Genomic DNA, 14,088 nt, shown 5'->3' with positions numbered 1-14,088 from the left:
CAAGCCAGAGCACATATGAATTTTCAAAATATTTTTTAATTTTACAAATAATATGGGAAAACATGGAAAACAAAAGATAATTATAGAGATTGAACTGTTGATATTATTGCTTGATACCTATTTTTTTATATGAAGCTTGCATCCATTTGCCAGAAACCATTTTCTGAACATTTGGGTCCAACTTTGTGGCATTATGACACGTAATGGTTTTTGATTTAAAAAAATTGAATAAAAAAAACAGGCCACATAGATCAGCTTCTTGGGCTACAGGGTGAACACCACTGTTTTGTGTGAACGGCATTCTTTTAATAATATTTTATCATACTTGACTAAAAATTAAGTAAAGTCTCTTAAATTGTATGAAGAATTCCACGTAATATATATATATATATATATATATATATATATATATATATATATATATATATATATATATACACACGTACATTCTTGCTATGTTGAATCAGTCGCTCTATTGAATCAAAACTACTTAAAACAAATGTGATTCAAATAAGCACCAGTCAATGTACAAAAAAAAAAGAATGTGGCATTTTGCTAACTCATTTTATATTTCCATTCAATTTTATTACGGTAGTCATTCAGAGTAATTTTGAACTGCTTCTATTTTTAACACTCATTATTTAATAGTGTAACTGGATCTTTGGCATAAAAATTCAGAAAACTCTTAAAATACTTGAACATAAACAAAATATAATGATTGTATAAATAATTTTAAATGAATGATTAACTGGCTTCAAAAATATTCTGCTACTTTTATGAAAAGTACAATAAAATGGTAACATAATTACAGCTACTTTTGTTTGAGCTTTCATTTGTTTCTCTTGTTATGAAACATACAACAAAGTATGATGTAGTGCAAAGTTACCCTAAATAACTAAATTTCTCAAAATGTTATTTAGAAAACTCAAAATAAAACAGGATAACAAATACAGTTTAAACACTCAGACATTAAAATTAGTGTTACCATTATCAAACATTTGAGCATTTCGAGGATCATATTTCAAAGCATCCTTCAGTTGGGGAGTCCAATTCTTTGTGTCATGTTCAGAGAAGCGACCTTTCCACCTCAAATGGCTCCATGGATTTTTCAAAAGACATAACTTTTTACCCTGCCAAAGAAATTTAAAGCATTAAAGTGACAACAGTATTTCTAGATATTTTTAAAGCCTTTAATAGGGTATTTCGTGCACTAAAAATCAGAGATAGGTCTAAAAATTCAGTGAAGTGCTTTCACATTGTATTTTAAATACATATTTAGCATTGTAGAAAATGGAACGAAGAAGCAATTGTAATTTTAAAGTATTCCCAGAATGTTTCACAATTTTATTGAACACAAAAAGAAAAGCATTCCAAATCTTAAAAATAAAAATAGAAGACATCTCTGCTCTTCCTGCCATCTCTTATTACATCTTTAAAAAGTTCATTTTAATGTAATGGATCGATGTTGTGGTCGTTATTATTTTTTACAATTTAAGATATTTCACTCCTGTGAAGAATGTCAAAGAGTATTTTCACTTTGAAATAAAATATATCTTAGCTATATCTTTGCTTCCTGGAGTGTACACTTCCTAAATCACTTGCCATAAGGTTTCTGAAACTAATTTTAAATAAGAAAAGATTCATAAGTGAGATTCTTTTTTGTGTAATGCTCTAAAAATCGACTCATAAAAGGAAACAATAAATGAAAATATGAACAAATAGTATGTTTAAGTACTATTAACATTATAGTATTACTACATTGAAACTGATGATAAATTCAACCGAATTTTTTTCAATGTTTATCTATCATCAATCAAAAAGTAATAAAAATATTACTAATCAACTAAGAATAATATCTGCTAAAACTGTATTCAAAATTGTTTTCTAGCAGGGCCGGACAAATACTCCATCAGCTCATACCCCCCGCAGAAGTAAAAAATTTGAGGGGCACAAAATTGCCAAATTAAACTACGAAAAATATTAGCTACCGAGCGACTGAAAAAAAAATTCTGGTGTCATCTACAAATGAAGAGGGCGCACCGCAATATCCCTTAATCTATTCTACAATCATGGTCTGCACAAGTTTGAAGTAAAAGGAGTGAGTTCTTGTCTAAATTTAACTAATTACAGGGACTTTAAAATCTTTTTAAACGAAGGAGAATCATCAGTAAGATCATCACCATCAACAGGGGCGCCCTGATCTTAAATTTTTGGGAGGGGAGAAATTCTCAAATTGCCGAATGGAGCTCCAACTTTTGCTGAATGATAAAATACGGATATGCATACTTACGTACTTACATCTCTGGTAAATACGTAGTTACATTTAGACATTTAAATATTTCAACTATGCCTCCAAATTTGCTGAATCCTTCAGCAAAATTTGCCAAGTTATGATTTTTTTTGGCAGATTACAGTAACTTTCCATCACCAGGAGGGGGGAGTAGAGTGTGGAAAACATCCTAATTTTTCAGAAAATAAGCCGCAAATTTGATTTTAGTAATATAACAAAAAGAAAACCTTACGGCGTTAAAGATTTAAAAATAGAAAAAGATGAAAATGACAATTTTTTATCTTTAAAATTTGAGAAGAAAATGCTAATTAAAAAAGAATTAATACATCAGAGAACATCTGTACTATTATGATAAATGAACTAAGAGCAGCTTAGATGAACGTTTCAACATTTTTAAACAGAAAAACTGTAAAAGGACTGATTTTCCCAAAAATGAAGATAACCGTAATGTCGCGAGTTGAAAATTTTGCGAATTTTATATAAAACAGAAGCAAAAATTGAAAAATTCGACGTAAAAAGATATTTTGCAAGGTTTAAACTTTTTGATTACCACGTGGTTGCGAAAATTAGAACCTCTCCAAAATAAGTGCTTTTGAAGTATTTAGTGCATTATAGAAACCCATGACGAGCTTTGGATTAAAGTATGTAAATTTATCAGTAAAGAAGATAACGTCTGGGGAGCTGATGTTTTTCTGTTTTTCTTACTTTCATTTCTTTTCGTACCATAAAAATCTCACAGCTAAATGGCAAAAAATGTATGAGCCTCCGAAATATGGATCAAACAGATGAAAAGTCAAGGTAGAGAGAGATAGAGAGAGTGAGTGAGATTTAAACGATTGTAATGAAAAGTCGCACCAGACGTTGTTAAATGGTTGAAGGGAAAAGAGAAAGGTTAAAGCAAGAATTCTGCAAGAGATTCATAAGGCATAATACTTAAAATAAAACAAAGTAAAAAAAAATGACCATAGGTATTACACAAAAGTCAAAAATAAAAAATAAATAAAGTAAGAAATTAATAAAAACACCTCAGTCCAAAACAATGAAATATTTAACTGGGGCTGTAGGTGTTCGAATTCAAACATGTTAAAATGCAAAGTAAGGGTAAAAATTAAAAATTTTAATATATGAGTTTTTAGGACTCTAATTTCGAAAGAGTTCCTAGAGAAAGCCCTAAAACCTGATCCCAATAATATCATTGAAGCTTGTCTACAGTTGCGTTTTCAAAACTTTAATTTTTAAAAATTCCCGAGGAAAGATACCTGAATCTCACCCCTTCCCATAACGTCATCAAAGATTATTTACAATTGTGTAGTTATGATTTAAATTTTGAAAAGTTTTTGCAGAAGCGCTTCTGAAACTTCTCTCCCCATCATTAAGATCAAAAACGATTTCAATTTCGAAAACATTCCGAGGGGAGAGCCACTTAACTTTCTTCATCCTAACATCCCAAAGATCGTCTAAAACTTCAATTTCGGATATTAAATGTCTGACAATTTCCTATGGAGAATTCTCCAATCCCATTCTTTCTTCTAAGAGGACCTACAATTATGTATTTTGGACGCAAAATGAATGGGGGATGATCCAAAACCCCATCCCGTTCCCTTATTTCAACAAAGGTTTCCTGCTGACCGTAAGGTGTAATGGTTAGGCGTTGGTATTTTACGTCTGAAGATGCAGGTTTCAACCTGGCTCCAATCGGTGGAGTTTCAAGGTGCAGAAAAGAGACAGCTCCCGGGTCGTATGATTTTGAGGCATGTAAAAGATCCCTCGATTATTCCTTTGGCTTGAAGTACTTTTGGAAAAATTAAATTCTTCGCTCAGTTTCACATCGTAAGAGCTCAGGAATCTCCATCTGGTGAGGAAACTGGGTGTTGATATTATCGTGGCAATGGCATCTGTTGATAGCAGCGCTAGAATGGATGCTATATCGGGGGATTGCACTTGGTCTACATAAGATAAAGCCTCTAAAACAGTCCCCATTAGAAATGAGTAAAAAAGACAACGATTGCTAACAACTGCAAGTTTTTTTTGGGGGGGGGGGGGGGGATTTTCCTGTCTAGACCCTTACGTTTAGACAACCCCATTTTCCCTCCCCTTTTACAAATTTTGTTCACAGAATTCAAATTTCAATCGTTTAAAATTTTGATTTGGGCCTTGAATTTCGAAAAATTCTGAAATAAGGTATCCTTAACATTCCTTCCCTTCCTTATCATCAAAGATTGTCTAAAATGGCGTTTTTAGAGCTAAAATTTAAAAAAAATTACAGGGTTTCACGCCTGGACTCCCTATTTATGTGCAAAATTTACCCACAATGCAATGTTGACATTGCTTTCTCTTTTATTTTATTTATTTATTTATTTATTTATTTATTTTATTTATTTATTTTTTTTGAGCAATTACGAATCACTTATTGCTTTCACTTGTCCATTGAAGGATGGGGCGTTTTGTCAATTGATTTTATTTTTCTATGCTTATTGGGCAGGAGTCCATGTGCCTCAGTATCGAATTATTTATAAACGACCTTCTCATTCACCTTGACACAATATTTTTTTCTCGAAAACAGTATGCAGCACATAGCATTCAGGCATAACATCCAGCATCCAGCCCCCTGCATTCATTTGAATTTTAACATCTTGAATTATAGTTGCGATAAAAGCCATTAGTAGAAACAAGAGACCCAACGAGCAGGGTCCTATCGCAATTCGTGATTGCAAAAAACACAATCTGATTTCAAGCTCTCAAAATTCAAAATATTTTATTTATTTATTTTGCACATGGAAAAATGACTAGTAATATGCATGTAACACATAAGCATAATTCTACTAATTCCTGATTCTACAACACAAGTCTCCTAATTTGTGTGCTCATATTCTAGTAAGGACTCCCTTTTAAACCAGATGCTAGATCCGCTCTTTCTCAGACCGCTGTCTTATGAACGGAAAATTATGTAGCTCAGTAACTGTTTAGCCAGGGGCGGCAAATAGGGGGGTCAAGAGGGGGCGGTTGCACCCCCAAATCTTTTGAGCAGAATGATAGAAAATATGTGAATTCAATTTATGTAAGTCGGAAATCCATGTTCATTAAAAAAAAGTCTCGCTGGCAGAGGCGTAGGAACTATATAAAAGTAGAGGGAGCTGGGGCTTATGATAGGGATTCAAGGGACAGAAGCAATAGCGCCACCTTATTATTATTTTTTTTGGAGAGGGGGGGGGGGAGCACTTGAAAAAAATTTCTTATTTGAAATGATTGTCGATCCTTTCGTCTTCCTCTCTCTTTCCCAGTAATGTTTTCAATCATATCTAATATATAAATTGAGGCAGTGAGAATCAAAGGGATGTAGTAGACATCTTCAAGTTTTGCGCAAAACGCTTTTAAAGATAACGTCTCAGGTAAGCCTTCATTGATTTTTTTTCTAAATCATGCTGTACAGCAGCACTAACCAGCGCTACTAGTATTATCTCTCACCTCAAGACAAAGAGGTTCCTCTACTGTTTGTACTGATTATCTCCAAATATTTAATTTTGCCACTTACATCCTCTTGCTTCTCACCGACTCAATTGTATATGGAGAAAATGAGGTGATAAAACTTCTGGTTTTTGGAAGGGGGTCGGTCAGTTCTCGAAGATGAGCAAGTATCAATAGGGGGGTCTTGGGGCTTCAGCCCCGGAAAATTTCCGAAATCTTAGTTCTAAAAACGTAGTTTAGACGGTCTTTGGTAATGTTAAGGAGAGAAAATGTTCGAATGCCCTCCCTGGAAATTTTTCGGAATTTATGTCCTTAAAACGCGAATTCAGACCATATTTATGACGTTAGGGAAAATGATATGACTCAGGGATTGTGCTCGATCTATTTGCATTTCTTTCCCAATATTTCAAAATTGAAGTTCCAAAAACACAATTGAAGACAGTCTTCAATTAAGTCAGGGAAAGGGGGAGGTTCTAGGGCTCTCTGAAATTTTTCAGAAATTGAAGTTTTAGAGAGCGTTCATCATTGAGGTTATTGGAAAAGATTCCTTCCACTTAAAGTTTTAGAAATTGTAGTTTTAAAAACTGAATTTTCATCCTTCTTTTTTGATATCAGAGAGAAGAGTTTCGGGTGCCGCTCTCTGAAAATTATTCGAGATAGATCATATTTGTTAATGTTAGAGGCATAGCAATGTTTTGAAAGTGAACGGAATATTATATAATCTATCATATTGTGGAAAGCAAGGTGTTCAGTCATAGGTTATCTTCCGGGAATTTTCAAGAAATCGCTCTCTAAAAACGAATATTGCAACGCTTTTTAATAATTTAGGAGGTAGGGGAGAGATTCTTCAGCGTAGCATTTAGAAAACTTTCTTTTATGAGAATTAGAAACAGAGAAATAAGTAGATAAACAGTGCACCTGATATGTGTTTAAATAAAATGTTCGTTGTATAGTTCAGATGAATGTTAGTAAAAGTACTTCAGAGAAACTATGAAATATTGATGGTGCTTTTTTCTAACAATAATAAGTGAAAAGGAACATTTTTTATCGTGAAAATGGATATGAAAAAAAGTCCCAGAACCTCAAACATTTTGAGGAGTGCTCGAGTGCCCTCTTCCATATGCATTTTTTTTAGCATGAAAACGTACCTGTGACGAAAAAACATTTAATTTTGAGAAAGCAAAAAAAGGGGAATAAATGTAACTTCATAAAGTCTAAATGTTCAAAACAAATTTTTTTTTTTTCAATAAACTCGCAATGTTTTCAACATCGTAACAGTGTTTACAATTATTAAAGTTTTTAAAAAAGTATTCTAGTAGAGATTTCACCGATTTTGATTAGTGAGAATTTTTGTTTCTGTGTCGTAGTACCTTAGAATTCTTTAAATTATATTTATCTTTGCAAATTCTTAACTTCATGAAAAAATCAATCCTTCACGGTTTTAAATGTAATGGATAAAAGGCTTTTTTTTTTAGTTTTTTTTTTAGTTTTTACCGTGGGATAGTTCTGGAAATTGTTTTTTTTTTTTTTTTTTTTTTTTTAATCACAGCAATGATTTGTATCTGCATAACTAATTTTTGGGTATGTCACTGATTTAGGTTGTTTCTTCAGACAATATTTCCAATCAAAAATATTAAATGCAACTTTTATAGAATTTTAAAAATTTGTTCAAAGAATATGTATCTCGGGCTTTTAGTCTATGTCTCTGACAGAAGATCACTTTTGGTTTCGATAGACCATCGAACAATGATATTTTCGCTATCTGATCGTATCTTTTGATCGAAACGTGGAATTTAACACCCGAAACATACGATAATAATCCCTCGAAAATTAGTTAAAAACTATTTTTTGTTCTATAACTACATTGCTAAACTTTTGAGAACTCGCTAAAGAATTTTCTTTGGTCGGGGCTGAACTTTTTATGAAGAAATGCAAAAAATAAAAAAGAGAAAGAATCAATGAATAAAAAATGCTAAATAAATTTGCTTGTATAAATTGGGGTTTTTTTTCTTTTCTTCCTCTCTCTCGCTGCATTGTTTTTTTTCCTTTCCTTTTCTTTTCTTTCTTTCTTTCTTTTTTGATAATTGCAATAAACAAAAATATTATATGACCACTCGGTATTTTAGTTTAACTTTCATGTCATATTTTGCAAGTTTATTTTAATCAACAAATTTAAAAGGATTCGCCGGAGATTCTTTAGATAGCGTCCGGGAGGTCAGATAACTTAAAATGAGAAGTTTCTGTAAAGCTAAAACTGAGTATACCTTAGAAACCTTCTTTTTGATACGTGTCTGTAGCACCTTCATATTTAAATGCCAAACTGACGCACGATTATCTCTTTTTAGTGAAAGTGTGAGATACAAATGGCATGCAAAGCTAAGAACATAAACTGAGCTACATTGTAATGTGTAATACGCTTGCGAAAGACGAGCTCAAAGTGGAGAGAGCGGAAAACACCCCTATGTAAATAACTTGTCTTTAATACTTTTCTTTTTCTTTCGAGAATCGAGAGGTTTGAAAAGAGGGAAACCCAAATGTACTGACCATACTGACCACTCCATCTCTCCCCTTTCTTTGTTGGTTATTATGTGGAAATTCCTAGAAAATGTAGATCTCATTTTTGAAATCAGGTTTGAGGTAGACAATGTACTGCAAAAAGCTATCTGTGAGAATTTTTCCGGGGGAGCTGAGCTGGTCTGAAATATTATAGAGGGAGCTCAAGCTCCCCCAGCTCCCCCGCTTCCTACGCCTATGCTCGCTGGTTCTCAGTAGCTATTTGATGAAACTCGACACATTCCTTGACTAGAAAAAGTGTTTTTCGTTATTGAGATGATGACTAAGAAATTCATGAAATATTTTCCGGCCTTTTCTGAATATAAAAAATTGATAGAGAATCATGGTTAATTTTAACTAAAGAAGACATTTCTTCAAAGAGGCTAAATATTTCATACTTGTGTGCCCAGTGTAACGATGGTATGTCCAATATGAGAGGCTCGTGCAAAGTGGTGTTGCTGCATGATTTTCAGAAGAAAATTCTTTGATATTTTACAATCACTTTTACGCTCATTTTTTAAGTGTATATTTATTTAATGAGTGTTCATCGCTTTCTTCTGCTAGAAACACGTTTCAGCTGCTCAATACATTATATGTTTTCATAGAACCTTATTAAAAATGCATGTGATTATTGAATTAAAAAAAACATATCAACAAATACCTTTTTTGGGGCTCTATAATTATGCAATCTCGGAGTGACACAAGTTGGTCTTCAAGAGTTAAAACCATAAATACGTTTCTCTATAACTTCAAAGCAGCGATTTGACGACTGGAAGAATTATTGCAAAACAATTATTTCATTGGTGAAAAAGCTCATGCCCTTTAGCATATATGACTACGTTAGAATTTTTATTCAATTTCTTTGTATTGAGGAAAGTTTTTGAAAAATGTTTTACTCTATCAAAACATCTTCAATCCGCTACCCTTAATTTTCGGACTATTCAAGTCACAGTTCAATCCAACAATTGATCTTTGCACCATACTACCATACTTCAATCGACAATTGAAACTGAAAATAAGATTTTACATATAAATATATATTTCAACCAAGCGTGAAACTTTTCAAAAAAATTCTTCCTCCGAGCCAATTTTAAAAAGGTGAAAAAAAAAAAAAAAATCCACATGATGATGTCAAGTCAAACATTGATTTTTTAATATTTTGTATGGAGTAATAGATTCAGTTTCGAATGAAATTAACACAAGATTTGATGATAATTATTTTTCTGTATGGTTGGCTCTATATTATCTGGATTAGATTTTGAAGACGAAAAAAAAAAATGTTTCAATTATGAGTATTCAATTTTTAGCATAAGGCAAGAAAAATTACAAGCACATACCGACAGACCGGTTATCGCATCCAGAGACTGCAGTTTGGTCCTTGTTATGGACTCATCATTCTGGAATAGTGAATATCAGAGCTGGAGGCAGATGACATCTCCTTGAAGCTGAGAGCGCCAAAGAGACTAGTTTATTCAATGATGAAAAATTAAGCCCCTTACAATTTTCGAAGTTGCCTGGGTGGTTTTAAGAGCTAGATGTAAAAAATGTTTTCATAAGGGTCATTCCATAGAAATGTCAACCTCAACCTCAGAAATTTTTTTTCCACAAAGCCTTAATTGTGACCTATCATTTCATTCAACATACTTTCTAGTATATAAATTCAGTAACAGTTTGCAAAAATTTCTTTTGGTGTTTTTCTTCTGGCTCTAAACGTGCGAGGTTGTAGAAAAGTCTTAGCATGTGCAAAAAACATGCGTCTACGTTTTCTTGTGTAATGTAAACATTTTTGCAAATTTTTAAAAGAACTATGTTTATTCTAAATTATTAGATGTTGGCCCAATAAAATTGACTGTTCTTTTTGCATACATTATAACATAAGTATTTTAATTAGTTTGGTTATTTCGCTGAAAATATTTACGTTACGTTAGTCACGAAAATGTACTATTTTCTATAAAACAAAACCAGATGGTTGAACCAAACAGCACTTTTTATTTTCTTACATCAGTGTCATATTTACTTAAAAAGTGCAAAAAATTTATTTTAGTATTAGTAGATATAAAATAATTAGTGTGACTAACGTAACATTTGAGCTGCGACTAACATAACAGTTTGCATGTGACTAACGTAACATTTTAAAAATGACTGCTAATATGTAAATCTTATTTAATTTAATGTACATTTTCATGAACAGTTTTGAATATGTAGGCATTCTATATTGATTAAAACTTTAATGGGCGAAAAATATCAGTAATATTACATTGTAGATCTGCTGTTTACTTAGAAAAATACTTTTTAAAAGTCTTTAAAAAGATACTTCCAATTTAAAGAATTTTTTTAAAAAAATCTGAGTAAATCAAAATGAGTACTTTGCTAAATGTGCATTCAACACAAGAATCCAAGCTTAAAAATTAAGATAATAGAAATAGTCTTAACAAAAGAGAACGTCTCTATTTTTTAGAAAATACATCTCCACCTATTAAAATGAAGTAATGACTGCTCGTTGGAAAACATTTGAAGATGTTACATGATACAGTGATAATAAGCGCTGCTGCCATATATTTCAGAAAATGCAAGAATGATCATTTAGAAATTCAAGCATTTCCGGTGATATCTGGAATTAAAATGCATTCTGAAAAAACGTTCGATTTTTTTTTTCAATATTACATTTTATTTCAAAAGGATGCACAACACTATTCGTTCGATGATTCAGTAAACTATTAAAATTAATATGCCATTGAAAAGTACTAGGAGTTTCTTATGTCGATAACTAGTATATCTGCAGAATATAAGAATTCGATGAAACTATCAACTTGCATAAAGTTAATTTTTTAAAAGAGAGATATTTAAGATTTAATTAGCCCAAAATAATGTTATTCAGTTTGTAAAAGCAGTTTTTTTTATTTGTTTATTTTTTTTTTTTTTTTTGCACATTCAAATTGAGTTAATTGAACTGAATCCTTCCATTCAATTTCTTACACTAATATAGAAAAAAAGAAAAAAAGAACCATAATGCAACCCAAAGAAGTTTCCTAAAAAGTGTAAAAGTAATATAAGAGCAAAAGATTAATTACAAAAGGTTTTTTATATGCATTCATTGCTTGTTATTCGATGGTTACGTTAGTCACACACAGTTTTTCGTAAAAGTACCATTAACGGCCAAAAAAGCTTCATCTGTAATAAATTCTTAGTACATTTTAAAAATAGATTGTTTACCTCTTACAAATATATCGGCCAGTTTTAAATGCCTGCGTAGGTTTCAGAAAAATTTGCTTCGTAACATAAGCATTGTTTCTCAGGGTTGCAAAAATGTTACGTTAGTCACGATGCCTTTTTTGGTGAAAAAACACCTGCCAGCGCTTATTTTGCTTCAAATTCTTGAAAGAAATGTAAAATAGTCACCTTGTACATTTTAAATCTGCATATTAAACCAAAACACATTTATTTTTACTCCCGGTGTAATAAAAAAGAGTTTGAAAATCTGCTGCGAATGTTACGTTAGTCACTATGGAATGACCCATAAATAACTTTGTTACTTCAATTATTTTTTAACTATTCCTCTCAGCTCAGCCAGTGGAGAGAGATTTTTTTTAATCTCTCAGGAGGTTAGAGAATTATTTTCGAAGCATAATGGGCAAAAAATTCAAGCGAAGACATATATGCTAAAAGGCATGAGCTTTTTCACCATCTTTTCTATTTAGCTGTACTGGCAAAACAGCACGACACTGGGCACTGATTAGTAACACGATTCCCTGTTCTTCCGAATTTCAAAAATCATACATTAAAACTTTTCCAAAAGGTATAAAAACTTTAGTATCGAGATGTTTTGTATGATAACTTATTAGAAAGTTAATCAAAATTTTTAATAGTTTCTAAACACTAATTTTTTTTCATATTAAACCGATTTTATGACTACTTCCTGTTAGCTAATTTGCGTTTAGGACCGCACTGTGGTAATACCTATTTAAGAAACTCGACCCCCCAAATGAAATGCTGAAATGCCGCCCCTGTGTTTAGCTATTTTTGAAATCACTAGAATCAAATCTGTTAACTGTTTTGAAAATTATTATTTATAGTTACATCAATTACCAAGTTACTTTGACACATTTTGTGCATTTACTAAAAAATGTAATTAAGAGCATGTATTTATTTATTGAACTGGCGGGGGGGGGGGGGGTCCTTCAAACAAGCAGTTTAAAAGGGGCGCAATTTTTTCACTTTTGCGATTGAAAACAGAAAGAAAAAGAGAAATAACAGAGAGAAAATTCACAGAGCGATTGAAAAGCTAAATCCGGCCCTGTTTCTAGTCAGCCAGTTTTCCAATGAAATAAATGTTGCTGGCTTCAAAATTTGCTTTAGCAATGTATAAATTTTAAAACCGACATCAAAACTTAAGAGTAAAATTCAAAGCTTGATACATTTTGGTAAATATCAGTACTAGTTTGAGACTTAAAAATACCACTTTTTTAAGTTACCCCCAAGAAAATTTCCCATATATCTGCTTATAGAATTCAAAACTTTTAACTGTAACCTTAATTATTTTAAGGAGATTCTCTCATCCAGGCAAAAAATGGAAAGGATAATATTGATGAAGTGTAATGAATTAAATAATTCTGTATTTGATGAAGAATATATGCAAATGCATGAAGATTGTGTGCAAATACTGAGAGGGAAACAACAATAAAAATAGGTGTACAGTAGCATTTGAAGAGATAAAAAGTTGTGAATATAATCCATTTACTTACTAGTACTTCTTTAATGTCAAGCAAAGCATAAGCATGAGTGGGTACAAGTCCAGCCCTGTCAGCTTCAGCTTGACCCATTACACCAGTTGCCACAGTTATCAATACATCACCTTTGTTGTGTTTAGTTAGAAGCATATTGAATATCTTGTCTTTAGCAAATGTGGGGTCTGATGTGTCAATTGATATACGTTCAGGTATCCAACCAGTAAGGGCATGTAGATCAATATTCTACAATGAAAATACTTAAACTTATAAATCAAATAAAGAAGAAAAAAATCCTGCATCATGCATTTCAAAATTAATTTACACTGAAATGAAAGATTTTGCCACAACCACCCTTAAATAATCTCATTATATTTCTTTTGTAATAAACTAACTGATGTGTTTCGTAAATAAATGAAACATTATTTGAAGGAGGGTGATGTAAGTAATGAGAAATAATTTGTTGAATCTCTAACAAATAAAGGTTTTTACAGAAAAATTCAAGATTTTTTTTATTGGATGAAAACTGATTTTATTAAAGTTGATATCAGCAGAAATGATTTCCTTGAAAAAATCAAGCAATGAGAGATTTGACTAAGAAAATTTCTTACTAGGAATAGAACTGTTGTACTATAAAAATATTATAAAATTTATTCTAAGAATGAAAATTTTATTTGTAAATAGATTTTTTTTTAAATAAAACAAAAATATAACAAAAGAAAACAAATGTTAAGAATTACTGACTTTAGCTGGATGGCCTGGTTTCATTTTTTATGCTTCTTTTTTTTACAAACATGGCAGAAATTTTAAAAAGCTCAAGCTAAAATCTGGAAACATTATAGTAATGTGGCTGTAGCAATTTTTCAAAAATCTTTGCCATACTAAAAGTTTCCTGAAAATGTAAAAAATTCGCAGAATAAATATGTTATTCCATAAGAACTAAGGAAAATTAAATTAAAAGTCAGGTAAAACTAATTTAAAAAGTCATTCAATTGGACTAAAAGTTCCATTAAAATGTAAAATAATCTGTCAACTCCATTGTTCATCACCAATCAG

The 14,088-nt window shown here is 31.6% G+C and overlaps 1 protein-coding gene across 1 annotated transcript in view; it reads right to left on the bottom strand.

Moving 5' to 3' along the window:
- LOC129221883 (calpain-7-like) overlaps window positions 1-14,088 on the bottom strand; it is a 73,107-nt gene that overhangs the window by 22,783 nt on the left and 36,236 nt on the right. The window contains 2 exon segments of the mRNA XM_054856252.1: window positions 986-1,130; window positions 13,051-13,278. Of these exon segments, the coding sequence (XP_054712227.1) occupies window positions 986-1,130; window positions 13,051-13,278 (373 nt within the window).

The sequence above is a fragment of the Uloborus diversus genome, chromosome 5 (assembly GCF_026930045.1).
Source record: "Uloborus diversus isolate 005 chromosome 5, Udiv.v.3.1, whole genome shotgun sequence".
NCBI lineage: Eukaryota > Metazoa > Arthropoda > Arachnida > Araneae > Uloboridae > Uloborus > Uloborus diversus.
Note: the sequence above shows the minus strand (reverse complement) of the source record. Positions and strands in the feature narration are given on the sequence as shown.